Source organism: Arvicola amphibius, chromosome 6 (genome assembly GCF_903992535.2).
Source record: "Arvicola amphibius chromosome 6, mArvAmp1.2, whole genome shotgun sequence".
Classification (NCBI taxonomy): domain Eukaryota; kingdom Metazoa; phylum Chordata; class Mammalia; order Rodentia; family Cricetidae; genus Arvicola; species Arvicola amphibius.
This window is the reverse complement of record NC_052052.2, coordinates 32182552-32210283: the sequence shown is the minus strand read 5'-3', so window position 1 is coordinate 32210283 and position 27732 is coordinate 32182552. Positions and strand designations below refer to the sequence as shown.

Below are 27732 nucleotides of genomic sequence, written 5' to 3'. Positions count from 1 at the left end.
GGCAGCGCGAGAAACCGGAAAAGGAAGTGGTTGCGCCAGCCCGACCGTGGCAATGCAGGTGAGAAGCGGGTTGGGCCTCCCAGCCCCTAGCCACAGGTCGGGAGGGTGGACAGGCTGACTTTGGGAAGTTGGGGATGTGAGGAGAGAGAGGGCAGAGGCCTCGGCTGTTTGGGGAAAGACGGCGAAGCAGGAAGGGACGAGGACAGCTGCGGGGATTGAGCCTGCTAACGCGAGAGGGTCCGAGACTTGGGGGAGGCAAGGCCGAGTTGCTTGACTGTGTGAAAGGGTCGAGAAAGTAGTAGACTGGCCCCAGGCCTCGACCCAGGCGTAACAAGGCTTAAGGAGTGCTGAAGAGATTGCGGGCTGCCAAGGACGAAAATTAAGCTGTTTGCAATTCGAGGCTGTGGGTGGATCTAACCCCATCAGTCACATTGTCGGGTTTGCAAATCAGCTTTCTGTCATTCTTCCCGGCTTGTACCCAGTTGCTAAGGGTGGAGAAATGGAGTAAATAGACCACAGGTGGTCAAACGGAAACCCTCCGCCAACTCAGCATTTGAAATTGTCTAACGTTCAGAAACAATGTGTTGGTTACCTCGCCTTTGTCTTTGATTACTCATTTAGTTCGTTGCACCTGGTAGTCCTACAGTGCGGGTTTATGGGTCACCCGAGTTTAGGAAAGAGACACTGGAATACTGGCACAGCGATCGATGAGCACACATTGACTCAGCAAATGCAAAGGATAGACAACCTGTTGGGGAGGGGACTGCAGAGCTGGTATTCAGAGAAAGCCTCACACATACAGGCAAAATGTGAGATTCTCCAGATTGTGGCATTGACAGTTCGCAAGGCAGAGAATAATGGTGTATGTACCTGTACTACAGAGGCACCCATGAGACAATGAAGGTCAGGAATTCCTTCTGACCTTAAGTACCAATAGCGCCCCTGCTATCATGCCTAACCTTTCTAAAATGTACTGAACTTTCTGAAAGAAATGTGGCAAGCCAGGCGGTGGTGGTACACGCCTTTAATCCCAGCACTCTGGAGGCAGAGACAGGTGGATCTCTGTGAGTTTAAGGCCAGCCTGGTCTACAAGAGCTAGTTCCAGGACAGCCTCATAAGCTACAGAGAAACCCTGTCTCGAAACACTCCCCCCCCCCCGAAAAAAAAAAGGAAAGAAAGAAAAAGAAAGAAAGAAATGTGACAGTACCAACCCCACAAAGTGACACAATACAAGGATTCTCCATATGCCCCAGGAAAGCAGTGTTAATGACAGCAAGCAGGAGTGTGGTAGGCAGACTATGTCTATTTTCCAGAAAAGGGCTAGGCTTAGAAGATTGGGCTTGGGCTTGAGCATGTCCTACTGCAGATCCAAGAGAAGATTGGCTTTTAAGAGTGGCAAACCTTCTGAGCTGGGAGAAGAGAATGGAAATGAAAAGATAAAGGGTAAGGGATACAGTGCTAAGCCAATTTTATTTTGAAGACAAAAGAACGAAAGGAAGGAAGGAAGAAAGGAAGAAAGAAAGAAAGAAAGAAAGAAAGAAAGACAGACAGACAGACCCATGAGGTCATAAGCGGAAGGGAATTAGGCCTGGTGCAATGTTCTTATTGAAGGACCATAGTGTAGGAGGATAGTAGAAGGGACCAGTTGGCAGGAGGACTTCAGGCCAGGTGAACAGGTTGAAAGGTCTGAGGGTTGATGCTGTCTGTAACCCAAATACCAAGATAGAAAACAATTTAGCCTCTCTCTGTGTGTCACTCTGGTATCTGAGTAACCAAATGTCCTACTGATGCAGAGGGAGGAGAAGCAGCTTGAGGCATCATTGGATGCACTGCTGAATCAAGTGGCTGATCTGAAGAATTCACTGGGGAGTTTCATTTACAAGTTGGAAAACGAGTATGACCGGCTCACCTGGTAAGGATTGCCAGGACAGGCTGGGGAGGGAACCATGGGTGGTGGGGCCAAGCCCCCTGGCTGACAGGACATCTCCAGTGATGTAACTATTTATCAGTTTGCAAATATCCTTTTTGATTTGGAAAGAACTAGGTTGCCCAACGTTGACAAGTATAGTTTGGTTTTAAGGCCTCCATAGCCAGGAAGTAGAGAAATGCCCAGTGTCCCAACCCAAGTTGTTTCTAGGTTTTAATTCTTATGCTTTGACTTCTTTGATGAGGAGGTAGTCCCCCAGTGGAGGACCATTATAGCTATATTCATGCTGTATCTCCTTCCACAGATGTGGCTGAATCTGAGATCTAACCTACTCTGCAATGGTGGATTCTGTTAGGAGACTACAAAGGAGGCTTTTATTCACCTTAAGAATTTTTAGTTACCACAGTGTAACCAGTTTCTGTTGACTCCCACTCCCAATCCCATTCAGACAAGTTACCTTTTTCAACATCTGTGTCAGAAATTGAAAGTGTGTTCCTCTTTCCTAATTCCATCCTTTCTGCTAGCAAGTCTGTTCCTTGTCTAGGCCAATCCTAGGACTGGGAGTCTTCTAGGGGTGAGTCTGGGTGTTCCCGCATTGGGAACTTTTAGAGATTACTTTATAGGGAAAAGTAGTTCTGATGACTTCTTACCGTCCCCAGGCCCTCTGTCCTGGATAGCTTTGCACTGCTCTCTGGACAGTTGAACACTCTGAACAAGGTCTTAAAGCATGAGAAGACACCCCTGTTTCGTAACCAGGTCATCATTCCTCTGGTGCTGTCCCCAGATCGAGATGAAGACCTCATGGTAAGAAGAAAGGATTAAACTTGGGAAATCGAGTTAAATGAAAGTCTAGAGCACAGTTGTTGATTAGATCTTCTGTATAGCAATGGAAAGTAAGGGCTGCCATCTGGAAGACTTGTTTTTTATTCTTCTGGAGGTAAGAGTCACTCTTAAACAATGCTGTGAAAACCAAGGCCCATGTCACTAAGTCCATGACTTTTTTCCCAACATCTATATCAGGCAAAAAGAAAAAAAAGGTGGGGGGGCTGTTCTGCCTGCCTGTGACTTTGTCCAATCAGTCTTTAAAATGTGGGGTTGGGAATTTAGCACAGTGGTAGAACAAAAGTCCTGGTTTTGGTCCCAGAATGGGGGTCAGGGTGGGGAATCACAAAAAAACAAAACAACAACAAGAAAATTACAGTGTGGAATTTAATTTGCCCGAGTTCTGATAGAGTGTGTGTGAAAAGACAGTGCCGTGGAAGCCACATTTGTGCCTCAGGTGGTGCTGTCTCTGAAAACGCCGCTTCTTGTGGAAGGGAAACTAGGTTAGAGTCAACTTACTTGGATAGCAAATAGAATTAATACAATCTGTGTTACAGCGTCAGACTGAAGGACGAGTGCCTGTTTTCAGCCATGAGGTCGTCCCTGACCATTTGAGAACCAAGCCTGACCCTGAAGTTGAAGAGCAGGAGAAGCAGCTGACAACAGATGCTGCCAGAATTGGTGCTGATGCAGCGCAGGTTAGACTGAGTCACTGCCCTGCTGCCCCATCCCCATCCCTTCCTAAGAAACAAGGCTTTACCAAGCCTGTGTAATAGGGGTATGTGTTTGGTTACAGCTAGGCTGCCTCTGGAAGGGCACAAGGAAGATGCTTCCCCAGAATCATTACTAATCTCTGTATCAATTCATATGTGTTACAGAAGCAGATCCAGAGCTTGAATAAAATGTGCTCAAACCTTTTAGAGAAAATCAGCAAAGAGGAACGAGAATCAGAGAGTGGAGGTAAGGAGGGATGGTTGGCAGAACAGAGGGGGAGCTGTACAAGATCACTAGAATAGTAATAATAATCTGCCTAGTAGTGACGTGAGGATAGAAGAATAAACTGCTGGGCCTGGCAAGATGGCTCAGTAGGCAAAGGCACCTGTTGCCAGGTCTGATCTAAATTTGATCCCTGGGACCAATATGGTGGAGGAAAGAAGCAACCTCTGACCACCACATACAAAATAAATAAATGTGATTTTTAAAAAGAAGAATAAACGGGCAAGGAAAGTATCTGTATCCTGTTAGTGTTTTGTGTCTGAGACTAGCCTTAAAGCAAATGGAAGAAGCGGACAAAGTGAAAATTAAAGATAGCTCTTTGGGGTTGGAGGAATTATTGTTGTCTCTGTAGTCAGAACTGGTGGTCATCACGACCCTCCAGCTGCTGGGTTTAGTCCAGAGTTGAACATACACATACTTCAGGGTTCTTGGCTTTTTCTTCAGGTCTCCGGCCAAACAAGCAGACTTTCAACCCTGCAGACACCAGTGCCTTAGTGGCAGCTGTTGCCTTTGGGAAGGGTCTATCTAATTGGAGACCTTCAGGTGGCAGTGGTCCTGGACAACCCGGCCAGCCAGGAGCTGGTCCAATCCTTGCAGGAGCCTCAGGATTACAGCAAGTTCAAATGGCAGGTGCTCCAAACCAGCAGCAGACAATGCTCAGTGGAGTCCAGATGGCTCAAGCAGGTCAACCAGGTAAGGTGACATGGGCTAACTATCCAGGAGTGTGGGAATGGGCTAGAGGTAAGCCTTCTTTAACCCCAGACCTAGAGATTTTCCTCCTTTGCATTGCTACTTAGAAGACAGTTGGAAGCTTTGCAACAGGTACCAGAGAGTGAAGAGAAGGACTTGAATAGCAAAAACTGGTGTTGCCTTTTACTTCCATTTCAGACTTTTGTCTCAGTTGTCCTATTTATTCTGGAGTTAGTGTGTATCTCTTAGGTAAAGAAATAAATGACCAGACCTTGATCAAGACCATTTGGTAGATAATCAAGAATCAATGCCGGGTGGTGGTGGTACACGCCTTTAATCCCAGAACTCAGGAGGCAGAGGCAGGAGGATGTCTGTGAGTTTGAGGACAGCCTGGTTTACAAGAGCTAGTTCTAGGACAGGCTCCAAAGCTACAGAGAAACCCTGTCTTGAAAAAAGAAATCGTCAACAAGCTGGCAGTTTTCTGGGTCTGCATGGATTCTTTCCTTGCCCCGTCCCTTGGTCTTGGTTTCCTGCCATCTCTCATGCTCATTTTTACTTACTGTGAGAGCAGTCTGGAGGGGTTCACAGGAACAACTGCCTAGGGAAAAGGACAACTAAAATGGCAGAGAACACAGTGCTCTACTTGTAACATTACATGGGGACCACCTGGGCCACATACCTGTCTTTTCCAGACGTAGATGGTGGATGAGCAGTCCACAGGGGGGAGGGGGATGACTGTTCAGACCCTCCTCTCCTTTCAGATCACCCCTTTCCTCCTGATACCTTCAGTGAGGGAACTGGCTGAAGAGCCACAACCTGTAATCTCTGCCATCCAGAGTCAGAAGTCACAGAGGAGATGACAGGACTCTGAGAAGCTGCATTTCTGATTGATTTATTGTGAAAGTTTACCTTTCTTTGTGTTACTTTTAGGGAAAATGCCAAGTGGGATAAAAACCAACATCAAGTCGGCTTCAATGCATCCCTACCAGCGGTGAGTGTGGACAGCAGCCTCCACTCTCAGGTGATCCGTGCCGAGTTGGGCAATGAAATTATCTTTTACTCAAGGCTTACGTAGATGGGTACAATGAAAAGAACACAGGCTTTCCGCAGCAGACAGATCTCAGCTCCTCTGTGAAGAGCTGCGCGACCTTGGCAAAGTGACCCAATTTCTCTGAGCCTGGTTCTTGTTTGTAAATGGTCACAATACCTACCTCATAGGGTTGTTGTGAGGACTAAAATGAGAAAATGGCTGTAAAACACTTAGCATGGTATATGAAATACTGGGTCTTGAATAAATAATAGTTATTTTTTACTTTTCCACCCTGCTGTTTACTGTCCTTTACCCAGAGTGCACTGTGGTTGATAGAGCTCCATGACAGTGGTGCACTAATGGAGACAGGATCAAGTAATCCAAAGACCATGGCAGCCTGCATGTCTTGGAGGTACATTTTTGCTGTAGGCTCTCCTGCCCAGGTTCCATCCTGTTGGCTCCATCCAGGGTGCAGGCAAAGAGGTTTCTGGGCTGGGACACTGTCCACCAGGTCTGGTGAAACTAGTTCTGCTTTTACCTGGAAAATAGGGAAAAGTACCCATCTTTTACCCTACTCTGCCTGTGAAGGTGTCTAGGGACCAGTAGGTGGGAGATTTTTTAAGAAGGGGCCCTGTCAGGCTATAGCACAGATGAAATACTATCTTCCTCCTTTGAGACAAATTGTACTTCACACTGTCGTTTGTCAGGGTTGCTTTGGCCTCACAGTCAGTACTCGCTGCTTCTGTCCTCTTCCATGACACTAAATGTGTGGCTCAGATAAAATCCGGATTGAAAATGGGAAGGGTGCAGCCCCATCCACCTTGCCTGCTTTTGGAGAGTTGAAGAACTGTCCAAAAGGACGGGCAGCCATGTTGCCTTTCTCAGCATTCTTTCATGGGCAAGGGCAGGGATTGAGTCAGCAGAAGTGGGCCAAAGGGTTTCTTTGTTCAATAAAGTTATTTAAATTGATGTTCACTGACTCAGGGTTGTCTGATTCAAATTTATGAACAATCTACCAGGTAATTCTAATTCACCTTAAAGTAGTCCCTTATCTTTAATTTTTCTTTTATTTAAAAATCCAAAGAGTTTCTTCCAGCTGCACTGTTGGTGTTCTCTCCTGCCGCACACTAATGCTTTGGTCTTTGGTCTTTGTTAAACAGCATTCTACCAGGCTGTGGCAGCAAAGGCCTGGAAAAGTGGTCCTCTGTTGCTGGTCACTGGAAACATGAGTGGTGTTGACAAAGCTAATTGACCACAGCACACTGTACCAGGGGAGTCCTGTCATCTGCTCTGAGGCAATGGCAAACCTTTCTCCCACTTAAACTGGCCGGGCCATTAGCCATCCAGGTGTTGCTATCTTCTCATCTTTTCTCTTCCCACTAAATGTCAACGCATTGAATAGAACTCTGGCTGGTCTTTTCCAGACTCTCAGAGTATCTTCCAGTGCCTGCTGTCCTTTGCTCCGCCTGTAACCAACCCTGAGAGTCTTTGTTGTCCCAGCTAAACTGACTTCATTCCCCCCATACTATTGAAATGGCTTCCTTGTCCTCCAAGAACAGGAATATCTTCCTGCTGCAAGAGGAGCATTCAGGGCCTCACCTACATCTCATGCCCTTAAGCAAACACTTTGGTGGTGGAGGCACCCACACCTCTCTTAGTTGCTCTGGTAGCACATACTGTCATTTCCACCACCTCCTCCCTCCCTCCAGAGCCCCAGACATCTCAGCATACAAATCTGCTGCTCTCCCACTTTGGGGCTCATATACCAGTTCACCCCACAATGGAAAGAATGTCTGGAACCCCTACTATTTGCTCTCTCAGGAGGAATGTATATGGAGTTGCCTATGGAAAAGAACACTGTTTACTTGCTCAGATTTGGGTTGAGTGACTTGTACTGCTCTAGCATTCCTGTTTCTGACCATCGTCTGCTGCACTTGGGGCCCTTGGCCAGAGGTCTGCTCCATTGTCTCCCAGGTTCGCTCTGGGATGGAGAAAGCAGCAGCAGGTGTGAAACTTCATGTCTTCCCACAGCAGTTCATCCCACTGAAGGTGGAAGCTTTGGAATCCACGTCAGCCCGACAAGGTTACCTAAGACCTTTCTCACTAGCTCTGCCCTAAGGCTGGGATTCAGCCATTGCTGATTGCCCTGGTCACCTATTCTTTCTCTTTTTCCATTGTAGAATTGCTGTCCTACTTAGCTGGCTCACCACACTCAACTGCTTTTTGGGGACAATAGCTAAGATAGGTAGGTTATAGCCAAATGTTCCTTGTAGCTTTGTAGAGTGCCAGCACTAGGTACAGGCTAGAGAGGATGAACCACCTCTTAGCCTGCTGCTGAAAGGAAAAAGCTAAACTCGGCAGGAATGCCCCCAATGTGAGGCCGAGCCCTTTTCCACCCCCTCCACACCTCCCCCAAGCAGCTGGAAACAACCTCTCCCTTTGTCTGAGTTTCTTGTACAGAATAATCCTCCTTATGGACAATGTATTCTCTGTGTCTTGTGGACACAGGAGCCGTGTGCGCTGATCCCAGCACTAGGCAGGACAGAGGCTTAAGCCTTCCAAACGCCCACCCTGCTCAGCTCCTGACCGATGTCCAGTGGAACTAAGAGTTGGACATTTTTCCCTGTGTGTTCCCGATTGGAGTGGCAGCAGAGCCTTTTGTGGCTTGTCGATGACCAGTAGTATGACCAGGAGTTGCGCTCCCTTTTCTGGTCTGCCCTGAGTGTTAAGCACCAACTTGTAGAGGTTTGATGTGATTGCTTCCTCAAAGTCAGGAATGTGCAGGGGCTAGCACTTGGAAAATGATAGGGACAGGAAGTGACTTTTCTGGCAGGCCATGGTGCTCCATCATGTCACTTGGACATCAACATGTACTCTAGTCCACAGGACAAACTTCTTTCTTTAGCAGGCTCTATCTGTCCTGTGCCTGACTCTCATGTGTCACCGAGGCAGAGCCTGGGTCCCTCTAATGTGGTCTTTTATTAAGAGCCACATGCCCTCAGAATGTGAGCTACTACTTGAACACTTCCCACGCATGGCAGAGACCAAGGCTGTTACGTTCCTTGAGCCTCCCTTACCTCACCCGAAAGACCCAGTGATCTTTCTAGCCAGGCAGTTGTTGTTGACTCCAAAGGCCACTTGTGTGTGCTTTCTTTTTTGTTTTATTTTTCTTACTGCATAGCTGTATCACACGAATAGGGCAGATTTCCTAAATTCCTCAAACCCCTAACAGCTCCTTCTAACATTCTTTGTCATGAGCCTTCTTCTAGAGCAGTGGTTCTCAACCTTCCTAACGCTGCAGCCCTTTAATACAGTCCCTCATGTTATGATGACCTTCCAACCATAAAATTATTTTCGTTGCTACTTCATAACTGTAATTTTGCTACTGTTAAGAATCATGTAAACATCTGTTTTCCAGTGGGATTGTTCAACCCCCAAAGGGGACTTGACGCACAGGTTAAGACCTGCTGCTCTAGCCCATGTCCCTGGCACTCTTCTCTAGCTTTCGTGTCTTTTTCATGAAGATGACTCAAAGAGGTGGTGAGGTAGCCGGGTGTGGTGGCGCACGCCTTGAATCTCAGCACTTGGGAGGCAGACGCAGGCAGATCTCCGACTTTGAGTCTAGCCTGGTCTACTTAATGAGTTCTAGAATAGCCAGAGCTACATCGTGAGACCCTGTTTCAAAACAAACAAAAAAGAGGTGGGGAGGTGGCTGTGGATTCGAAGTTAACTTCCCACTCTCAAAGGTCTTGGACAAGATAAATATATGGAAGGATTTTTTTTTCAGTCCAGATTATATTTGGTGTAACCTTGATAACCCTACCTACTTGGCCTATAGTTAACACAGGTTCTGTATGTCTAAACTCAGTCATCCCTCCCCTCATGCCTGTTTCCCAATTTTCCTGGAAATAAATCAGGAATATGGGAGCACCATGAACTATTTTTCTTACACGTTCCCAGCTACCTCCGCCATATGATAGTAACTTCACCTCCTGAACCAAATACAGAGTGGCCTGAGTGGCTTCCCTTGCTCTCACCTGACTTCCCTAGTGTGTGGTCCTTTGGATTGCTGTGTTTTCTCACAATCTACCTGGAGATCATCTTTTATTCTTTATGCTAATTTCTCTGGAGTCCACCTGTTTTCACGGCCTGGTTAATGATGTTTCTTTTAAGAGTCTTCCATAGTAGAAATCTTTCTCTGACTCTGTTCTTATGTTACTTAACCTTTCCGTAGCACTCGGCAACGCTGACCATTTCCTTTAAGTCTCTTTCCCTGCACTGGCTTTCATCTCAGCGTCTTGTTCTCTCACCTCACTGGATAGCCCTCCTCAGCAGCTTCAGGACTTCTGAACTTCTGCCTTCTTGATTGCTGCTCTTCTCAACTTGCCCTTAACCCCTTCTTAAGCTACCTACCTTCCATATGACCACCATCCTTTTGTGCACAACTCAGACAAGTGTCATTTTCAGTTCAGATCTCTGCTGAATTGCAGGTTGCTATTTTGATATCCCTGGTCCATTTGACCCACAGTTACCACAGGTTCCAGGTGTCCAAATCCAGTCACCCTTCTTTCTCCACGCTTGTTTTTCTTCTAGTTTCCTTGGGTATTATCTAAGCTAGGGACAAGGGAGCACCCTAAACTATTTCTCCCACGTGTTCCCAGCTACCTCCCCTATGTCCACTACCAAGCTCTGTCAGTTTGTCTCCACAACACCTAACCCATTCGCACTCAGCTGAGCCTCTGAGCCACTCCCAGTGAGAATATTATTCAGACAGTCTCCCTACATCTGGAAACTACAGCTTCTCTTCCCAGAAGCTGCCAGGTCTTTCTAGATTACAGATCTGATCCTTTATTCCCTTGCTTGAAATCTTTTTAACTGTTTATCCCTGGTATTTCTCAAACTGGGGTTCACACATCTAGCAAGTTGGTAAAAAGGCCATAGAATAAAACTATCATGGAATTTATTTATTTATTTGTTGTTATTATTATTATTACTGGGTTTCTCTATAGCTTTGGAGCTCCATTCCCAGTTCTCTTTTTACTTTTGTTTTGGTACAGGGTTTCACTAAGTTACCTAGGCTGGCCTTGAACTCACTGTAGCCCAGGCTGGCCTTGAATTTGGGATCCTCCTGCCTCAACCTCTCAAGCAGCTGGGATTACCAACCTGTACTTACAGGCCCAGCCAGGCAGTCAGATTTATTAAGAGAAAATAAGATTTCAAGGAAATCTGGACTAAAGGGCTTCAGACTATGTGGCAGATTTCCTGGAGCTATTTAAAAGTGCTCACATTTTGTGGAAAGGCAAGTAAGTCTCTTTGACCTAGTTGCCTGCCTTCTGGTTTATTTTGTTGATTTGCCAGCTGCTTAATTCCAAAAGCCATACAAATGGCCTGGTATTGCCAGTTCTTCGAGCCTTCATTTTTCCCCTACTACTTTGCTTTATCATCCTGTCTGATAAATAGTCAGCCATGTTTCTTTTGGGGGAAAGGGTTATTAAACTGGGTTTCATCCAACTGAGGCTGGCCTAAAACTCTTGGCAATCCTACCTTAGCCTCCTAATCACCATGCTAAACTCCCAATCAGTTTTTAAAACTGGGCTCCAATGTCACCTCTCTAGGAGGCCTGTAGCACCCCAACCTATCCCCAATCCAGTGCCACTCCCACCAAGAAAGGTCACTTACCTCCTCTTATGCGCCATGCTCCATGTTTGTACCTTGTACAGACTTCTTCTAGTTCTGCCTGCCCTTCAAGGTCAAGCACCCTGAAGTCAACTTAACCTGTCAGAGTTGAGTCACAGTTTTTCCACCTGAGAACTGCATGGTCTTTAGGAAGATAATGTATTTCTGGTATCGCATAGCATGTGGCTACCTATGGAAGTATTGCTTTTATTTCTATTATGATTCAGTTTTGGAGTGGTAATACGAAATAACTTTGATGAGCATGGTGGTACATGCCAATAATTATGGCACTCGGGAGACAGAGGCAGGAGGATTGCTGTAAGTTCTAGACAAGCCATAGCTACAGAGCAATAGTGTTTAAACAAACAAATAAGAAGTACAGATATATACATATGTATGTTTGTGCATATAACTATATTTGTGCATGTGTATATATTTGTGGTGTCATGTTGCTTGAATTTAAATCCTAGTCTAGCTGCTTACTAGCTGTATAGTGCTGGGACTTCAAAATATGTGTTCCCTTTCCTTATTCCAGTAGATATTCTAGAGGATTGTTTAAAATGGTGCCTGACAACAGGAGAGCCTTGATACATCTTAGCTATTCCTAACTAGAAAATCAGCTCCCTGAAGTTACTTGAATTAATGATTGACCAATTCCTTTAAGAGGCCATAAACTCTTCCTCCTGCCACTCCTCTATGCTTATGCCTGGAGAGCTGCCCTCAGAGACACCCTTGTATGAGTTTCATTCCCAGGGTCTCCTTAGCAACTGTACAGAGCTAGCAATGGAACATTTTTGCACTGAGTTGCCTGATACTGTGAATCTATTTTGTATCTAGTTTTGTGACTTATCTCTCCCACTTAGCTATTGCTTATGCTCCTCTCTGAAGCCCCAGTGTGGTCCTGAATTGTATCCTTGAAGAAGCTCCCTCACCTAAGATGTTCTTTTTCAGAGTCTTTGAATAATGTCTCATCCCTGTCTGAACAGCTAACAGCTCAGTTCAGTCTTCTGCCCCTGAAGGGTGCTCCTCATCACTCAGGTTTCTCTCCTTGCAGCTATGATAAGCCCATGCTTCAATTGTCTATGGTTCCAAAGCACACGCTGGGCTGAAGGGAATTACTGGGTATCAGAGCCAGAGCTCCATGGTCCCAGGTCTGCCCCTCCCGTCACACTGGCCACTGTTCTTCAGACATTGGTCCATGGCATCCTCTGCCATTCTCACCACTTTGCTGTAAATGCTCTCAGCTGTAGCCATCAGGACATTGGGGGTGGATACTGCCCCCATGGCTTAACATGCTCTGCCCACTCAGAATGTCATCCTCCTTCCTGCCTCCACTCCTTGTTCATTCAGTGAGCAACTCATCCTTGCAGTTCAAATGTCACCATTCCTGAAAGCTTTTAGTGTGTCCCCCCTGAACATTTGACTACCCTTAAGCAACCTTTCCTATATGCTCTACACAATTCCATTAGAGCAGTTTTTATTTTATTGCAACTATTCTTGTAAGTTCAAATCCTAGCCTAGACACTCACCCCTTGTATACTCTTAAGACAAACTGTTTCACTTTGAAGAACTTCAGTTGCCACCTCTGTAAAAAGGAACTTATTTCGAAGGATACTTTCAGCCAAGTATACTTAAGTTTAACCCTTTAAGTAGCTATACTTTTCAACAGGATACAGTCCAACCTTCTTTCAGCTGCATACAAGTCCTTAAGGAAAATAGCAATCAAATGCTATTATTCTCTTATTCTCTCTCCTAAGTAGTCAATTTTACCTAATTAGACAGTTTGATTACAACATTGCAATTAGACTATTTTAACTTGAGAGAGAGAGTCAAAACTTAAAAAAAATAGACAGCCATAGCAGAAGACACCAGACATTGATCTCTTCTCTCCACATGTGCACCCATAGGACCATGCATCCACATACGTAAATACATGTAATTACACAAGCTCAAAAACCAGGAAGAAAGAAAGAAAGAAAGAAAGAAAGAAAGAAAGAAAGAAAGAAAGAAAGAAAGAAGAGAAAAGAAATCCATCTGTACTTGGGCTGTGTATGGTTTTTAGATGGGTCTCCAAGTTTGTTCCCTGCCTCTGCATCTCTCCATTCTTCTTCATTGGGATCCCTCTCATGGAAAAACTCTAGATTTGCCGGATTAAGTGCTATGAGGAGCTTGGATCTGGGGGTATGTTGCGGAAGACATAGAGGTAGGTGAGGAATGCCTTAGAGAAGTGAAAGCAGGGACAGCCCCAAACTGGAGCTGCCATTGTATGCATCCTGCCGTGCCACCTCTAGAGAGATCCTTGGCCCTCATTTTCCTGATTCACAGTACTGGGCTTCAGATTGCGTGTGATGTGTGTCTCCTCACCACAGCTCGGAATGTCCCGGACTGCATTCATGTTTCATCCACTCCACCCATGTTATAGGGTTTGCATCAGGCCTGGGTTCTCTCTGTTCTCTCCACCACTGATGTAGGTCAGACATGTGCCGCATCTGTGCCTCTGAATGGGTCCCCCGTTGGTCTCACTCCCTTCTTCTGCTTTCTTTCTGATACACACTTACTGCGGCAGATTTGTCCATCAGAGTACTAGAGGACCATGCCAGTCTTCTGCTCGGAAATCTTTAAGGGCATCTCTACACAAACAGCTCCTCATTTTACTTTTTAAATCCCGAACACTCCATGACTTTAGGCCAGTCCCCATTTTTACCTATGTCACTCACCGTATCTTTTAGACAGAGTGTCCCTTGCAGCTCCCTATGCCTGTCCTATGCTTTCCTTTGTCTGTATCTTTTAGACAGAGGGTCCCTTGCAGCTCCCTATGCCTGTCCTATGCTTTCCTTTGTCTGTATGTTTTCCTCAGCAGTGCTCACTACACAACCTTGAGCTATGCCTTCAACCTCTCTAACTCCCCATTTCCATCCAAGACCTGATGGCAGTGCTGACATTACAGGACTCAACTGTAAGAGCACAGCGAAAGCACCTGGCCTCAGGCTGTCCAGAGGAAGGACTGAATAGAATGGAAATCTCTCTTTGTCGTTCTTGATCCTTCTCACAGGTCTTGCTAATTTTTCTCTTCCTCCCTAATAGCCTGCTCTGGTTTGCTCCCTAATAAAAAAAAAAAAAAAAAAAACCTCTCCTTCCTCAGTGTTCTTTTCCTCCCCAGTCTCTTCAGTTCCATGCACACTGATTGGAACCCATAGTGCATGGCACTGGCTGCGCTCCTATCAGACCTCATCTCTTGCCATTCAGGGCCTCGAGCACACTTTCAGATTAGAGATGAAGATGAGTGTTTGCATGCTGTCTCTCCCTTTTGTCATCAGATGCATTTCTAGTCCTGGCCACCTTAGCCGGGAACCAGAAATATGGCTGGGGCCTAGGGGCCCTGCAGAATGATTAACTGGAACACTCTTCACCCACGTATTTGTTCCCATACCTTACAGGTGTAACCCCTCTCTGCTTCTGTCTGGTGCTGTATTATAGAAGTGCCCTTTGTCTTTCACAAGATGGGGTAGGTAGGAGCTTGACAGTTCTCAAGAGGCTGCCTTAGAGAGCCCTGAGTCTCCACTGTTACACTCACTCATAAACATCTGGTATACCTTTTCCCACTCGGCACTGCCATTCCTGCTTCTCTGATCCTTCTTGTACTTTTTTTTCTTTTGTGCCCAAACAGCTTCAATCATGTACTAGAGTTGGTAGAATTCATGCAGTTGGTGGCTTTCAGGCTGAACCACAGGGAAAATGTCATTGCTTCTTTTTCCCCTAGAGCAGTGGTTCTCAACCTTCCTAATGCCACCGCCCTTTAATACAGTTCCTCATGCTGTAGTGACCCCCAAACATACAACTATTTTGTTGCTATTTCATAACTATAATTTTGCTGTTGTTATGAATTATAGTGTAAATATTCGATATGCAACCCCCAAAAGGGTCCTGACCCACAGGTTGGGAACTGCTGCTTTAGGGAAGGAGGACAGAGAACATTCCCTTCAAGAGCAGTGAGTAAAGAGTGAGTCTGTCAGGGTGGGACTGAGAATGAAACTGCATTTCATTTCTCAGGTGTCAGAAAGGCTCCTTTAAGGGAAGGGATTGTAGCTATTGGACCGGGCAGTCTTCCCCACTTCTCTGGGATTTCATTCTCATCTATCTTGTGGACTCAGATCCTCCAGTGTGTCAGCCTGCTCTGGTTTGGTTTGCCTTCCCTCTCACCTCCAAGGCCTTCCATGTAGCTTCCCTGCAGATCCCAACCTGTCCCATAGATGTCCACTCTCCTAACCTAAGTTCACTGGAGCTCGTAAATACCTGTAGTCTCAGCACTCGGAAGCTGAGGCAGGAAAATAGAGAATTCCAGGCTAGCCTGTAAAGTAAGGGCCTACCTTTAAAGGGCAGCGGGACAGCACTAGGAAGATGCCCCAGACAGTAAAGTGCTTGCCACCCAAACAGGACTTGAGTTTAATTCCTAGCACCAATGCAAAAGATTGATGTTACTCTACACACACTCACACACACCTTTATAAAAGAAACAAAGTAAAACAAAACCCCTAAACCTGAATCTCTGATGAAGAAGGCCACCATGGCCGGGCGGTGGTGGCGCACGCCTTTAATCCCAGCACTTGGGAGGCAGAGGCAGGCGGATCTCTGAGTTCGAGGCCAGCCTGGTCTACAAGAGCTAGTTCCAGGACAGGCTCTAGAAACTACAGGGAAACCCTGTCTCGAAAAACCAAAAAAAAAAAAAAAAAAAAAAAAAAAAAAAAAAAAAGAAGGCCACCATGCACAGGGTGGGGTCCTCTGTGCCCAGGAAACCTGCCCAATGCCTGCCATCAGTACCGTTTCCTATTACTGACACTCATGCTCACTGAATGCCTCCCTCACCTTCTGTTGAAGAGAAAATAGTTCTCCTTTATGAAACTCTCTCAATTCCATCCCAACCTAACTGACAGACTTCATGTCTACACATTCAGTCTGTGAGGTGTTTTTCTTAGCCAAAGGCCAGTCTATGTGTGTGTGTGTTCCTGGTGGGTCCCATTGTTTCTTTCCATACAGCCTATAAACAAATTCCAGCCCTTTCCTATTAAAAACAACCATTAGCATCAATTTAGAAGTGAGACGCAGGCACTGATTCTGAAAGCTCCCCCAGGTGATTCCTGTGTGCTTCCAGAGCCAAACATTATAAATAGAGGCTGGGGATGGCCACACGTGCCTGTAATTGTAGCACTGAGGACAGACTGGGGCAGGAGGACCTGGCATCTGAGAGCCTGTCTCAAAATGTGTGTGCACACACACACGGAGGAGGGGGGTTAGGGAGGCAGGTGGTACTCTCTGAGCTGGAGCTCTACCAAGCCACTAAGAGTTTCCAACACCTGCCACATCGTTTGCTTCTAGATCATTGCATGCTTCTCTGTGTCTCAAAGGCCCTCCCTGGCCGCGAGAAACTGTTCCTTAGTGCTCAACTCAGGTGTCATTCCCGAGAAACCTCTAAGAACTAACCCCCACCTTTGATGGAGGTCCCCACTTCCCAGAGCTTTCATAAGCCACTGGGTCTCTCTTTGGGAAGGTTCACATGCTGCTCTGTGTTGTTCACTTGTACGTATGTCTGCTCTCCTAGGCTGGGGCTTTGCAAGAGTTTGTTATGAGCAGTTTCCAGTGTGCTTTCATAATGGAGATATAGCCCCAGATCTCTTAGTAGGGCTTTCAGAGAAGCACATTGTTTAGAAAAGATTCGTTAAAGGAGTACTCGTTACTTCATATGCAAACATGTCGGTGAAGCAGAATGTTAAGCACTGTACACGGGTTCATCTCCCTTAACCTTTGCAGTGATTCCAAAAGCTAGGTTCTATTTGTTCCCATTTTAAAGAGATTCCACAGTATATACACAATCTCACACATATTAACTGGACATTTAAACTCAGAACTTCAGAGACAGGTGTGGCCTCAAAGCTGTTCGAGTGCACATGAAAGACTTCAGGACCTCAATAAGCGTTGGTTAGGTCAATACCGCTCTCAAGGGAAATATAAAAATGTGAGTTCTTACTGTGCTCCCACTTGTCTCTGGGTTTCTTACTTTTTCCTTCTTCCTTCCATTGTCCTCTTCATTCTAGCATCTAATCAATGCACTTTGTGTAGGGGCAACTGAGTGCCAGGCAGTGGGCCCAGTTATGGAGGTAGAGATATGACTAAAAGATGAGCTTCTCCCGCTGGAGAAGGGAGTTGGGAGAGATGCAGAAAATCGCATGAAAGTAAGCCGGACGCAGGATCTGCCTGGAGATCTGACTGCATCTTGTGCTGAGCCAAGGGAAAGGCTTGAGAGTTGGAGGCAGTCCCATAGATCAATATATGTTTGTCTGTGAATTTGTGACCATTCATTTAACAAGTCTTTCCTAAACACACATGCAGAGCATCATTCTGAATGCTCTACTGGGAGGTTTTGGGTAAGTAGCCATCATGGATGCCCATTGGAAAGATGCGGCCATTAGTGATGGCTGAAGCACAAGCTTTGGCTTGAGAGTGACATAGATAGAACGAGAAGACCAGAGAGGCCAGGGGTCTGGGGGACAGTGCTAAGGAGACTGGATTTAGAATTCTTTGCTGTTTCTTGTCAAGAGTAGGTAATCTACAGTGTGCTCAGAACTGTACCCTGGCTTTCACCTCTTACCAAGCTCTAAGATGCCCAGGCCTGGGTAGCTACAGCCGCCAGTTATCAATGTAGTATCCCTCTCAGCCACTGCCTCTTCTGGATTCCCCAGCTCGCTACTTATACACAGCATCCAGGTCTCCAGGCTGTAATTGGATCATTCTAGGCCAAAGAGAAGGCGATTTCATATGACTGAAACCTGGTCTAATAGTTTGGGCTACCGGGGGCGGGGGGGGGGGGGGGGGACGCACATAGTGTTGAACTGACAACTGAGTAGAAACCCCCACGCCTGTCCTTCCCAGTCTCATCATCAGTTTCCTCTTCAGGTCCAGGTTTTCTCTCACCTTGTCTCTCTCTAGTACCTTGTACCTGGACTGTAAATTATGTAAGTGACAGGACCAGAACTTAATGTGGTTTTGCATTGTAGATGGCTGGTAAATGTCTGATGAATGAGATGAGCTGCCTCAAAATCTTATTTTCTTTTACTTTAGAATAAGTCAGCCTCATTTGGCCTCTGAGATCTACTACACTGAACCATAGCCAATTTCACTTGCCTCCCCCCCCCCCACCCACCCACTACCTTGAAGGCTAGTTTAGACAATGATTCACAGTTTTTGCCTGGGGCCACTTGTATTCTCCCATCTCCATTACAGGAAATCCTCTCCGTGGCTCCTTAAGCTAGGACTCATCCAAGTTTATAGGTTCTGAGAGGCATGGTGGTAGCAAGCTGCTGCCTCCCGTTAAGGCCTCCCGCCACCCCAATCAGCCCTTAGCAGGCACAGCTGGCCCTTCTCTGCCCCTGCTGGAGAACACTTGAGGGAATGGTGGAACCCTGGAATTTCCCAGGAGTCTTAAGGCGTGCCTGTCGCAGACAGCAGATGAGTGGTCCTCATGCTGGACTGGACAGAGGTCCGCGAATGAGACCATGCAGGCTGCACGTCAAGAAGGAGCTGGGTGCAGGCCAAGCCACAGTCATCAGCGGGGCAGGCTGAGAGATGCGAAGGAAGGGGTGGAGAGCTGGGGCTGGGTGTGCTTCCTGCCCGGGGATCTGGCGACCCGCCCCTACTCCCGCCCTGGCGACCAGGCGGGTGCTGGACGGCCCCTCCTGCCTCGGCCAGCCGCCCAATCAGCAGGCGCCCCCCGCCCGGCCCGCCCCCTCCCCCTCTGGTGACAGAAAGTCGGCCCAGCCGATGAGGAAGTGGCCGGCAGGCGGCCCTTGGGACTACTCTCCGGCCCTGATCCCTCCGAACCCTCCACTGCTTCCCGCCTGGTTCCCACTGGTGAGTGTGGACCTTCCGTGGCTCCCCACGTGCCAGCGCCCCCTGCCTGGCTGGCCAGGCTAGCCCTGCCCTGCCCGCCCGCCCTGCCCAGGCTGTGGGCGAGGCTGTTCTTGGGGCGAGTGGGTGGGAGGTCCCAGCTACTGGGGCTGGACCAGCCCAGTATGCTCCCTCCCCCGACACCTTAGCCCCTGACCCCCATTTGCTCACACCTAGTTCTTTTCCAGCACCTCCTAGCCTTGCCCACTCTGTCTCCTCATCTCCCTTCCCCTTCCTTCCCTTCGCCGGTGCCCTTTTCCACTTCCATCCATCTTAAAGGAACTGACCGTGTTCCCCCGCTGGGTACACACCCGGGTTTCCCTCAAGCTTAGGGAGAGATCCTTCCCAGAAGTCTGACCCCCTCCTGTCCGCTACCGGTGTATGTGGTGTTGAGGGGGGAGTGAATCGAAGGAGGTGGTTGAGGGAGATAAGGAGCTGGGAAGCTCACATGTGTCAGAGAGGAACCGTGTGTGAGAGCACATGGGCTAGGCCCCACTCTAACATAAGCCACCAACCAAAGTGTGACTGTGTGTGAAGAAATGATCAGTGTCGCTCACCAAGAGCTCTGTGTGGAGGAGGAAGGTGGGAGTGAGGCCATGTTCCCTCACCTCTCCATGTGTCCATACCTGGTTAAGTGTGAGGGCCACTCTGTGAATGCAGCCCCTGCCAGGTGTAAGATTTAGGAGTCCAATGGGGATGCCTGTTTTGGTGGTGTGGTCAGCAAGATTTGCATGGCTGTATGTGGATGGGTGCTAGCCCCTGGTAGAGGGTGTATGTCTCGGGGTCTGAGGCAAGTGTGTATAAGTGTGAGCACGCAGATGGGAACGGTAGAGTTGAGCCCTGAGAAAGGACAGTGATGGAGGGCACCTGGAACACTTAAGTGATTCCTGTGGGACAGAGTCCTGGGCTTTCCTGGGTCTAGGCTAGTAGGTTTTGAAGCCCTGTAAGCCTTCTTCTGACATTCCTTCCAACTTTGAGGAGGAGGGGCCTAGCCCATGAGGAACCCTCCCAGAGGAGGGAAGATTCCTGAGATCTCCCCCACTCTCCCACCTCCTCACATACCACTGGTGTCCTTGCCCCTCCCTGGAAGGGAAGGGTGATGCCCATTCTGAAGTAGAACAAACTGAGAATTGGTGCTGGTTTGGGAGAGAGTGCTGGGTGTGTATTTTTAGCAATCTTCTGACCAGAGCTTATCTGGCTGGTCTAAGGTGGCAAGTCTGGAGCCTTGGTTTTCTCAATGCTGGTGGGTCCTGCTCCTCTAGGCATTGACCTGTGGCCTGGACCCACCCTCCACCCCATGCCCAATGTAGCGGGGGCGGGCAGAGGGCGGGGCTGCTGCAAGATCTAGTCAGACAGGTGGAGCCGCCAGGGCAGGAGTCTCAAAGAGCCGGGCTCCAGGAGTGAAAGAGAGAGAGGAGAGCTTGCGGGTGAGAAGAGGGAGGAGAGAGACTGAAGGTGAGCACCGGGAAGCAGCCGGAGGCCGGAGGTGAGGGGCCCCTGAAGACAGAGGCTTGTTCAGATACTGGGGTAGAAAGACCATGGAGGTGGGAGTCCTGGCAAGGGACATACGGGAGATGGGAGTCTTGGGAAGGAACCAGAAGGACTTTACTTGGGAGAAAGGGGAGTAAACGAGGAGAGGCTGGGGGTGGGGGTGTAGCTGGAGGGAAAGATGATAGAGGTCTCACCTCACTGCTGGGGGATGAGACTGGAGGGTGTGGAGGGAAGATGAGCTGTGCTGTGAGGATGAAGACTCCAGGAGAGACGGGCCTCAGAGGAAGGGAGGGAGACCAGGAAGGAAACCTCAGGAGTAGAGAGAGAGAGAGAGAGAGAGAGAGAGAGAGAGAGAGAGAGAGAGAGAGAGAGAGAGAGAGAGAGAGAGAGAGGCGGGGAAGGGTGGGACAGCTCTCTGCAGGCAGGCAGGATGCTTGGGGAGCAGACTCGCCTTTTCTCCCAGTATATCCCCGCTCGCCATGGCTGGGATTAAACTCGGGGCCATGGCATGATAGGAAAGTGCTGTACCACTGAGCTCTAGTCGCAGCGAAGCAGGCTGTCTTCTCTCTGTGGACCAAGTGTGGGACGGGGGCATGCAGTGATCCCTATCTGATGCCCACTCTCCATCCCTCCTCAGAGTCCTTAGCCAGGATGGAGGCTGTTGTGAACTGGTATCAGGACTACATGAAGCTTGCAGGTAAGCTGCTGTCCATAACCACACCTTCCCGCCTTCCCTGGGACCCTAGGATTTAGGTTGATATCCTAATCAAGTCCTTATGAACTATTTCATCCTTTTGTGACCTGATCTCATGACTAGACCTAGAAAGGTGTCTTGAACCCTGTGACCCTAACTCCTTTGACCTCCTATTCACAGATCCCCGGATCCAGAAATACCCCCTGATGGGGTCCCCCTTGCTAATAACATCCATCCTTCTGATCTATGTATACTTCATCCTCTCACTTGGGCCTCGAATCATGGCTAATCGGAAGCCCTTCCAACTTCGTGGCTTCATGATTGTCTACAATTTCTCACTGGTGATATTCTCCCTCTACATTGTCTATGAGGTAGGCTGGAATGCCTGGGCTGTAGTTCTGTCTGCAGGGTAAGGGTTAGGGCATAGGGCATGGGCCAGTACATGGCATGTCTACCTTCCAGAGGTTCATTTGGTGAAGGGGAGGAGTTACAGGGAGAGAGGAACTCTGGTCTAATTCTTATTCTTTCCTAGTTCCTAATGTCTGGTTGGCTAACTACATATACCTGGCGCTGTGACCCTGTAGACTTTTCCAATAGCCCTGAGGCACTTCGGGTAAGTAGAGCCTTAGGTAGGAAATCATAAGCAACCTATATAAAGGAGCAGTCAGAGAAGTCCTGTGTGTGGCTGGCCAGTAAGCAGAGGCTGTTTAGGTACTGTGTAAAAAGCATTAAGACTGATCTAACTTCTTACAGATGGTTCGAGTGGCCTGGCTCTTCATGCTTTCCAAGGTCATTGAGCTGATTGACACAGTGAGTAGCTATGGATATTAGAACTGGGGAAGAAAGGAAGGCGCTGGCACTCAGCCTTTCCTCCACTCTTCTCGCAGGTGATATTTGTTCTCCGGAAGAAAGATGGGCAGGTGACCTTCCTCCATGTCTTCCATCACTCCGTGCTTCCCTGGAGCTGGTGGTGGGGGATAAAAGTTGCTCCAGGTGAGCAGTTGAGGCCACTGGAGAGGAGGGTGGCCACTGGGAGCAGAGGCTCATCTTCTGACTCTTGCTTTCTTTCCATCTTAGGAGGAATGGGCTCTTTCCATGCCATGATAAACTCGTCTGTACATGTTGTCATGTACCTATACTATGGATTGTCTGCCCTTGGTCCTGTGGCTCAACCCTACCTTTGGTGGAAAAAACATATGACAGCCATTCAGCTGGTGAGGGGCCTGATGGGCCTAAAACTAAACTCCCAATATTCCTTAGTTCCTTCTTTTACCCAGCCAGTCTCATACCATCCTTCCCTAAAGCCTTTATTTCTATTCTCCTCCCTCCCAAACCTGTTTTTGACCCTTGTCTTTTTCTATCCCAGATCCAGTTTGTCCTGGTCTCACTGCACATCAGCCAATACTACTTCATACCCAGCTGCAACTACCAGTACCCTCTCATCATCCACCTCATCTGGATATATGGTACCTTCTTCTTCGTGCTCTTCTCCAATTTCTGGTACCACTCTTACACTAAGGGAAAGCGGCTGCCCCGTGCAGGTGCAGGTGCAGGTGCGGTCCAGCAAAATGGAACTCCGGCTATCACCAAGGTCAAGGCCAACTGAGAAGCGTGGCCTAGCTATTGCCCACCTAAGTGCCTCAGGACTGCACCTTGGGCAGCATCCACCAGTGTCCTCTCCACCTACACCTATGACCAGGGCTCATGTGGTCAGGACTGAGTAGGAGGACTGGTTCTCCCCTCCCCACAGCTGGTCTACAGGGACTACTGTTCCCATCCCTTCTCCCAGCCAGCTCCAGGGATGTGGTCTCACTGCTGTCTGCCACCAGAACTGGAGGCTGAAAGGGCTGGACACTTCCCCCTCCCTGCCTTAAACTTGGGAGAGGAACACTCAGGGCTGGCCCCCACCAGGGTCTTGTGGCCTTTCTCCTCACACTGAAGAGGTCAGCAATAATCTGTCACAATGGACTCAGGCTCCTTTTCACTACACATTGAAGCACGAGCTTCTGGGCCAAAGGTCAGGATGGGCAGCAAGCCTGGCAATACAGGCGGTGTACTCATTTGTGTCTTAATTAAAGTGACAGAGGAAACCACTGAGATTGTGTGAATGTATAAATGGAGGTGGAGCATACAGTGCACAGACGGATGGTAGTCTAGCAGTAATTCTGAGGAGGGTTGCTGAAGCAGGAAGCTCAGAGGCTCAAGGTTAGCCTAGACCCTGTCTCAAAATAAAAATGAAGCTCAGTCGTAAGGTGCTGGGTTCCATCCCCAGTACCACCACCACAACAAAATGTGGCTGAAAGTTCCCACAAGATTTCTTCTTTTTTAAAAAAATATTTATTTATTATGTATACAATATTCTATGTGTATGCCTGCATGCCAGAAGAGGGCACCAAACCTCATTACAGATGGTTGTGAAGCCGGGCGGTGGTGGCGCACGCCTTTAATCCCAGCACTCGGGAGGCAGAGGCAGGCGGATCTCTGTGAGTTCGAGACCAGCCTGGTCTACAAGAGCTAGTTCCAGGACAGGCTCCGAAGCCACAGAGAAACCCTGTCTCGAAAAAACCAAAAAAAAAAAAAAAAAAAAAAAAAGATGGTTGTGAGCCACCATGTGGTTGCTGGGAATTGAACTCAGGACCTTTGGAAGAGCAGGCAATGCTAATGCTCTTAACCTCTGAGCCATCTCTCCAGCCCCCTCCCACAAGATTTCTAGCTCTGATTAGAGTAGGGGCAGCCCCTAGGAAGGATGCTTGGGACACAAGAAAGGAAGATACAACTTTATTAAAAAGTAAAACAAACAAAAAAAATCAAGAGGGGGTCTGTTTTCAACGGATGCCTTGGTGGATAAGGCTACTTTTGGCTACGCTGGCTTTCTCCCTCTCCCGCCGCAGGGCGGGGTCCAACTCAAAGCAGCGCCACAGCCGCAGAGTCTCATCGGCTGCTGCTGATGCCACTGTGGCCCCATCTGGACTCATGGTGAGACTCAGGACCCGGGCTGTGTGACCTAGGGTAAGAGCAGTACATTTGAGTATAGACACACAGCCCTCTAATTGTTAGTACCCTTGAAATAAAGCTTGAATACCGTCATCTCACCCTCTTAAATAATTCAGTGGTTTTACTGTATTTACAAGTCTGTGCAATGTTCCAACTGGTACCACAGCAATCTAAATCATACTTCCCATCTTCTCCAAAGCCACTGACAAACCATTACTCCCTTTACTCTTTCCACATTTATCTATTCTCAACATTTCATACAAATGAAATCATACACTATGTAGCCTCTCTGCCTGGCTTCCCTTTGCCACCTACCTTTGAGCTCAGCCACCTTGGCCATGGTTGGGTACTTCCAAATAACCAGCTGGTTCTGGGCAAAGCCATGCCCTGAGATAAGCTCCTTATAGTGGGGAGACCAGAGGATGGAACACACCTGTGGAAAGAGTTTGTTATGGGCATGACATACAGCCTGGGCTACTCAGAATTGAGTCCACCCTAGTATTAGGAATTCTATAATGTGCTACAGATTCAACCGTAATGGTTCTCAGTCCTTACTGTAGTTCTGTAAGACAAAAATCTATTTTATGGAAGATAAATCCACCAGTAGGAAGTTCCATAAATTGTCCCAAAGTAAGTCCAAGTATATGACTTCAGAGCCAATGCCTGCAGTGAAGGCTGAGTGTGAGGAAAATGAATGGGGTTGGCTGGAGTGTTTACAGCAAGGCACACATCAACAGCAAGAGCCTCGAATGTTCTCATGTATTTGGATCATGTTGTAGGTTGTGGGAGTCATAGGCTTAAGGACAGTAAGATACCACTCAGACTAGAGGAAAGACTGGAAGAGAAGGAGCCTGGGCATGGTGATGCACACTTGGAATGCTGAAACAGGAGAATCACTGTAAATATGAGGCTAGGCAGGGCAAAACTCTGTCTCAAAAAAATGATAGTGAGACCCAGTGACGAGGGGACAGATGTGAATGATATTCCAAGATAAAACAATTCTCTTGAAAGATTCTAGGAGACTCAGATCTCTAAGCAGATCTGCCATTCTGAAGCAGTACAAGAGGAACAATACAGCAGGAAGGCAAGGTGAAGTGACAAACTTAATTCAGGACATATGGAGGAGGTGATACTTAGAGGACCTAGGGTTGGAGATAAGCCAAACTTGGAAATGGTGACTCAAGAATGAACCGAGTTAGTTCAGAAATTATCAGGTATAGAGTCGGAGTGGAATTGGCTGGAATAGGTTACAACATGAATCACCACTATTGATCCCCAACATAACTACCTGGGAATGGGCATCCACAGCACTCAAACAGGCCCCAGAGCAGACATTCCAAATGCGGATGTGTCGGTCACTGGTGCCTCCTCCAGTCGCCAGAATATTGGACTGCCAGGGACACCACGCAACAGCCTAAGAGGGATGGACAAAGGTTGGGTCAGGTCAATGTAGAGGCAGTTGAGCTAGTCAAGAAGCTCTAAGTGTCCCAGTCTAACCCCACCATGTCATCTCTCTTTAGGAGTCTCTAGTTGTTAGCTGAGGGTCCACAGAGACCTCAGCTCAAATGCTTCCTCACCTTGACAGCACCTTGATGTTGAGTGAAGGTCTGCAGCGGGGCCCAGCCACTTTCTCCAGGACCACTCGGCCACACGTTCACCACGTTATCATTGCCACCACTTGCCAGATGTCGTCCATCCGGGGCCCAGCGCAGCCCACATACTTCCTGGCTATGGCCACTCAATGTGGCCACATGGTGTTCTGCTACCCGAACATCATGGTGGTGTATGTGGCCAGAGCGTGAACCACTGAGAAGAAAAGAGATTTAGTTCTGAGGCAGCAGAGAATCGAGTCAGAGCCACTTCAGTTCTGGCATGAAGTAGGCAGAAATCAGACTTCTGCTACAGACGAGCAAAAAACCCCACTGACCTGGACAGAATATAGCTGTTCCAACTTAGAGAGCTTACTCGAGCCGAGTGGCTAGTCATATTCCGAAGCCGTTTCTGCTGTTGCACATCCCATAGCTGTAGAGGCGAGACCACAGGATCAGAGACTGGAGCTGGGCATCAGCATCTTGGCAGCTGAGCTAGCTCTTCCCTAGGGCTGATGACAACAGAGCCACAATACAGGCACCAGTCTCACCTGCACTTCAGCGTTACTGGTGCCCACGGCCAAGTAGTTGCCCTCTTTGATCCAGGCCACGGAGGAAATGTAGTCCCCAGGCTGTTCCATTTGCAACAGCTGCAGGATGTCACCGGTGCCAGCGTTCCATAAGTACACACTGTTGTCCAGGGCCACAGCCAGTACATTTCCAGAGCTCCAATCCACAAGGTTCAGGTCTGCCAGAGGCAGAAAGAATGGACCATGAGGTCCTTTGTTGGACTGGTCCATTCCTAGGCCATCTTTCTCCATCCACAGACAAAAACAAAGATGCACTTACAGTAGTCATTTCGGATTTCAGGGGCATCAAGTATCCTGTCTGGTAGGGAAGGAATGTATCGGCAAGTCTTCCGGCTGGAGCCAGGCGTGGCTTTTTGGCTATAGAGGACTTTCAGTCTGTTCTGGTAGCCTGTGGCAACAGAGTGAGTCTAGCTAGACTTTCAAACTGATATCACCCTTGCCTGCGTGGAAAAGCAGGCACATGCATGACTCCCTTAGGAGGGACTGGGACCAACCTTCCGGGGCATTCTGAGGTTTTCCACTCAGTCTGAGGATCTTGGCTTCCTCCACATCAAAACCGTTCAGGTTCAGGGCCCAGGCTTTCTGATGCTCCTGGCAGAGATAGGTGGTAGTGAGGCATACCACTGTCATCCAAGGGACACATAAGGTCACATGCTTCACGACCCCTGTGCAACCATACCTTCTTGGTGGGCGTCTCCCCGTCTTCCGGCTGGTTCTCCTTGCTCAAGAGGAAGCTGGCCACCTCCATTTGGGAAGCACTGCGATGGGGGATATAGCGGTCACCTCCAGGCTTGCTAGGGGTGGTCTGAACCTTGGAATTCGATTTGCCTGGGACAGGGAGAGAGAAGACAGTCTGTCGAGGCCCCTGAGGGGAGTTCGAAGGCCGATTCTCAGCCACTGCATCTCTCCCTCCCCCGGCCCCCAACTCACCAGGAGTCCGGCCAGGGGTCCGGCCGGCGCTGTGAGATCTGTTGGCGGCCCGCATGGGCGAGGGCGCTGGGCCTTTGGTTTCCTTCGCTTTGCGCTGCCAGCGCGCAACAGGAGCATTGGGGATAGGCGCGTCCAGTTGAAGCAGAGAGTGCAAGTCGCTCTCGAACACGAACTGCGCCATGGCAGCGTCTACGGGGGCGAGAGGCGACCAAGCTCGGGACCGTGACGGGGTTTCTGGGCTCCGCCGGCCACAGCTCCCACCAGACCGGCACCTCCCCGTACGCTGCCTTCCCAGGCACTAACCCCCAGCTCCTCACAGTCAGTCCGTGCGTCTACCGAACGCGTTCTTTCCCGACCAGCTAAAG

The 27732-nt window shown here is 48.4% G+C and overlaps 3 protein-coding genes across 7 annotated transcripts; 2 read left to right on the top strand and 1 right to left on the bottom strand.

Moving 5' to 3' along the window:
• The first annotated feature begins 3 nt into the window (after positions 1-3).
• Med8 (mediator complex subunit 8) lies at positions 4-7736 on the top strand. 2 transcript variants are annotated; one of them, XM_038333052.1, is made up of 8 exons: positions 4-58; positions 1794-1912; positions 2587-2731; positions 3307-3447; positions 3628-3709; positions 4190-4438; positions 5366-5426; positions 7646-7736. In XM_038333052.1, exons 1-8 carry the CDS (start codon positions 53-55, stop codon positions 7719-7721), a joined length of 879 nt encoding a protein of 292 aa, XP_038188980.1. In that variant the 5' UTR covers positions 4-52; the 3' UTR covers positions 7722-7736. The 2 variants fall into 2 exon arrangements, with proteins under 2 accessions (XP_038188980.1, XP_038188981.1); XM_038333053.1 differs by lacking the exon at positions 7646-7736 and having other exon boundaries at positions 5366-6434.
• Positions 4371-23357, top strand: Elovl1 (ELOVL fatty acid elongase 1). Of its 2 annotated transcripts, XM_038333051.2 has the most exons (9): positions 4371-4438; positions 5366-5426; positions 21208-21267; positions 21445-21635; positions 21797-21877; positions 22018-22074; positions 22152-22257; positions 22342-22478; positions 22631-23357. In XM_038333051.2, the coding sequence occupies exons 3-9, from the start codon at positions 21222-21224 to the stop codon at positions 22868-22870; spliced, it is 858 nt and encodes a 285-aa protein (XP_038188979.1). In that variant the 5' UTR covers positions 4371-4438; positions 5366-5426; positions 21208-21221; the 3' UTR covers positions 22871-23357. The 2 variants fall into 2 exon arrangements, with proteins under 2 accessions (XP_038188979.1, XP_038188978.1); XM_038333050.2 differs by lacking the exons at positions 4371-4438; positions 5366-5426 and adding an exon at positions 18351-19043.
• Positions 23358-24086: 729 nt separating this feature from the next.
• Cdc20 (cell division cycle 20) lies at positions 24087-27732 on the bottom strand. Of its 3 annotated transcripts, none has more exons than XM_038334517.1 (11): positions 27671-27732; positions 27368-27556; positions 27117-27265; positions 26932-27028; positions 26697-26825; positions 26399-26595; positions 26186-26280; positions 25836-26064; positions 25547-25672; positions 24574-24691; positions 24087-24268 (listed from the first exon to the last, which is right to left on the bottom strand). In XM_038334517.1, the coding sequence occupies exons 2-11, from the start codon at positions 27546-27548 to the stop codon at positions 24090-24092; spliced, it is 1500 nt and encodes a 499-aa protein (XP_038190445.1). In that variant the 5' UTR covers positions 27549-27556; positions 27671-27732; the 3' UTR covers positions 24087-24089. The 3 variants fall into 3 exon arrangements, with proteins under 3 accessions (XP_038190445.1, XP_038190446.1, XP_041911274.1); XM_038334518.1 differs by having other exon boundaries at positions 27685-27712; XM_042055340.1 differs by having other exon boundaries at positions 27368-27712.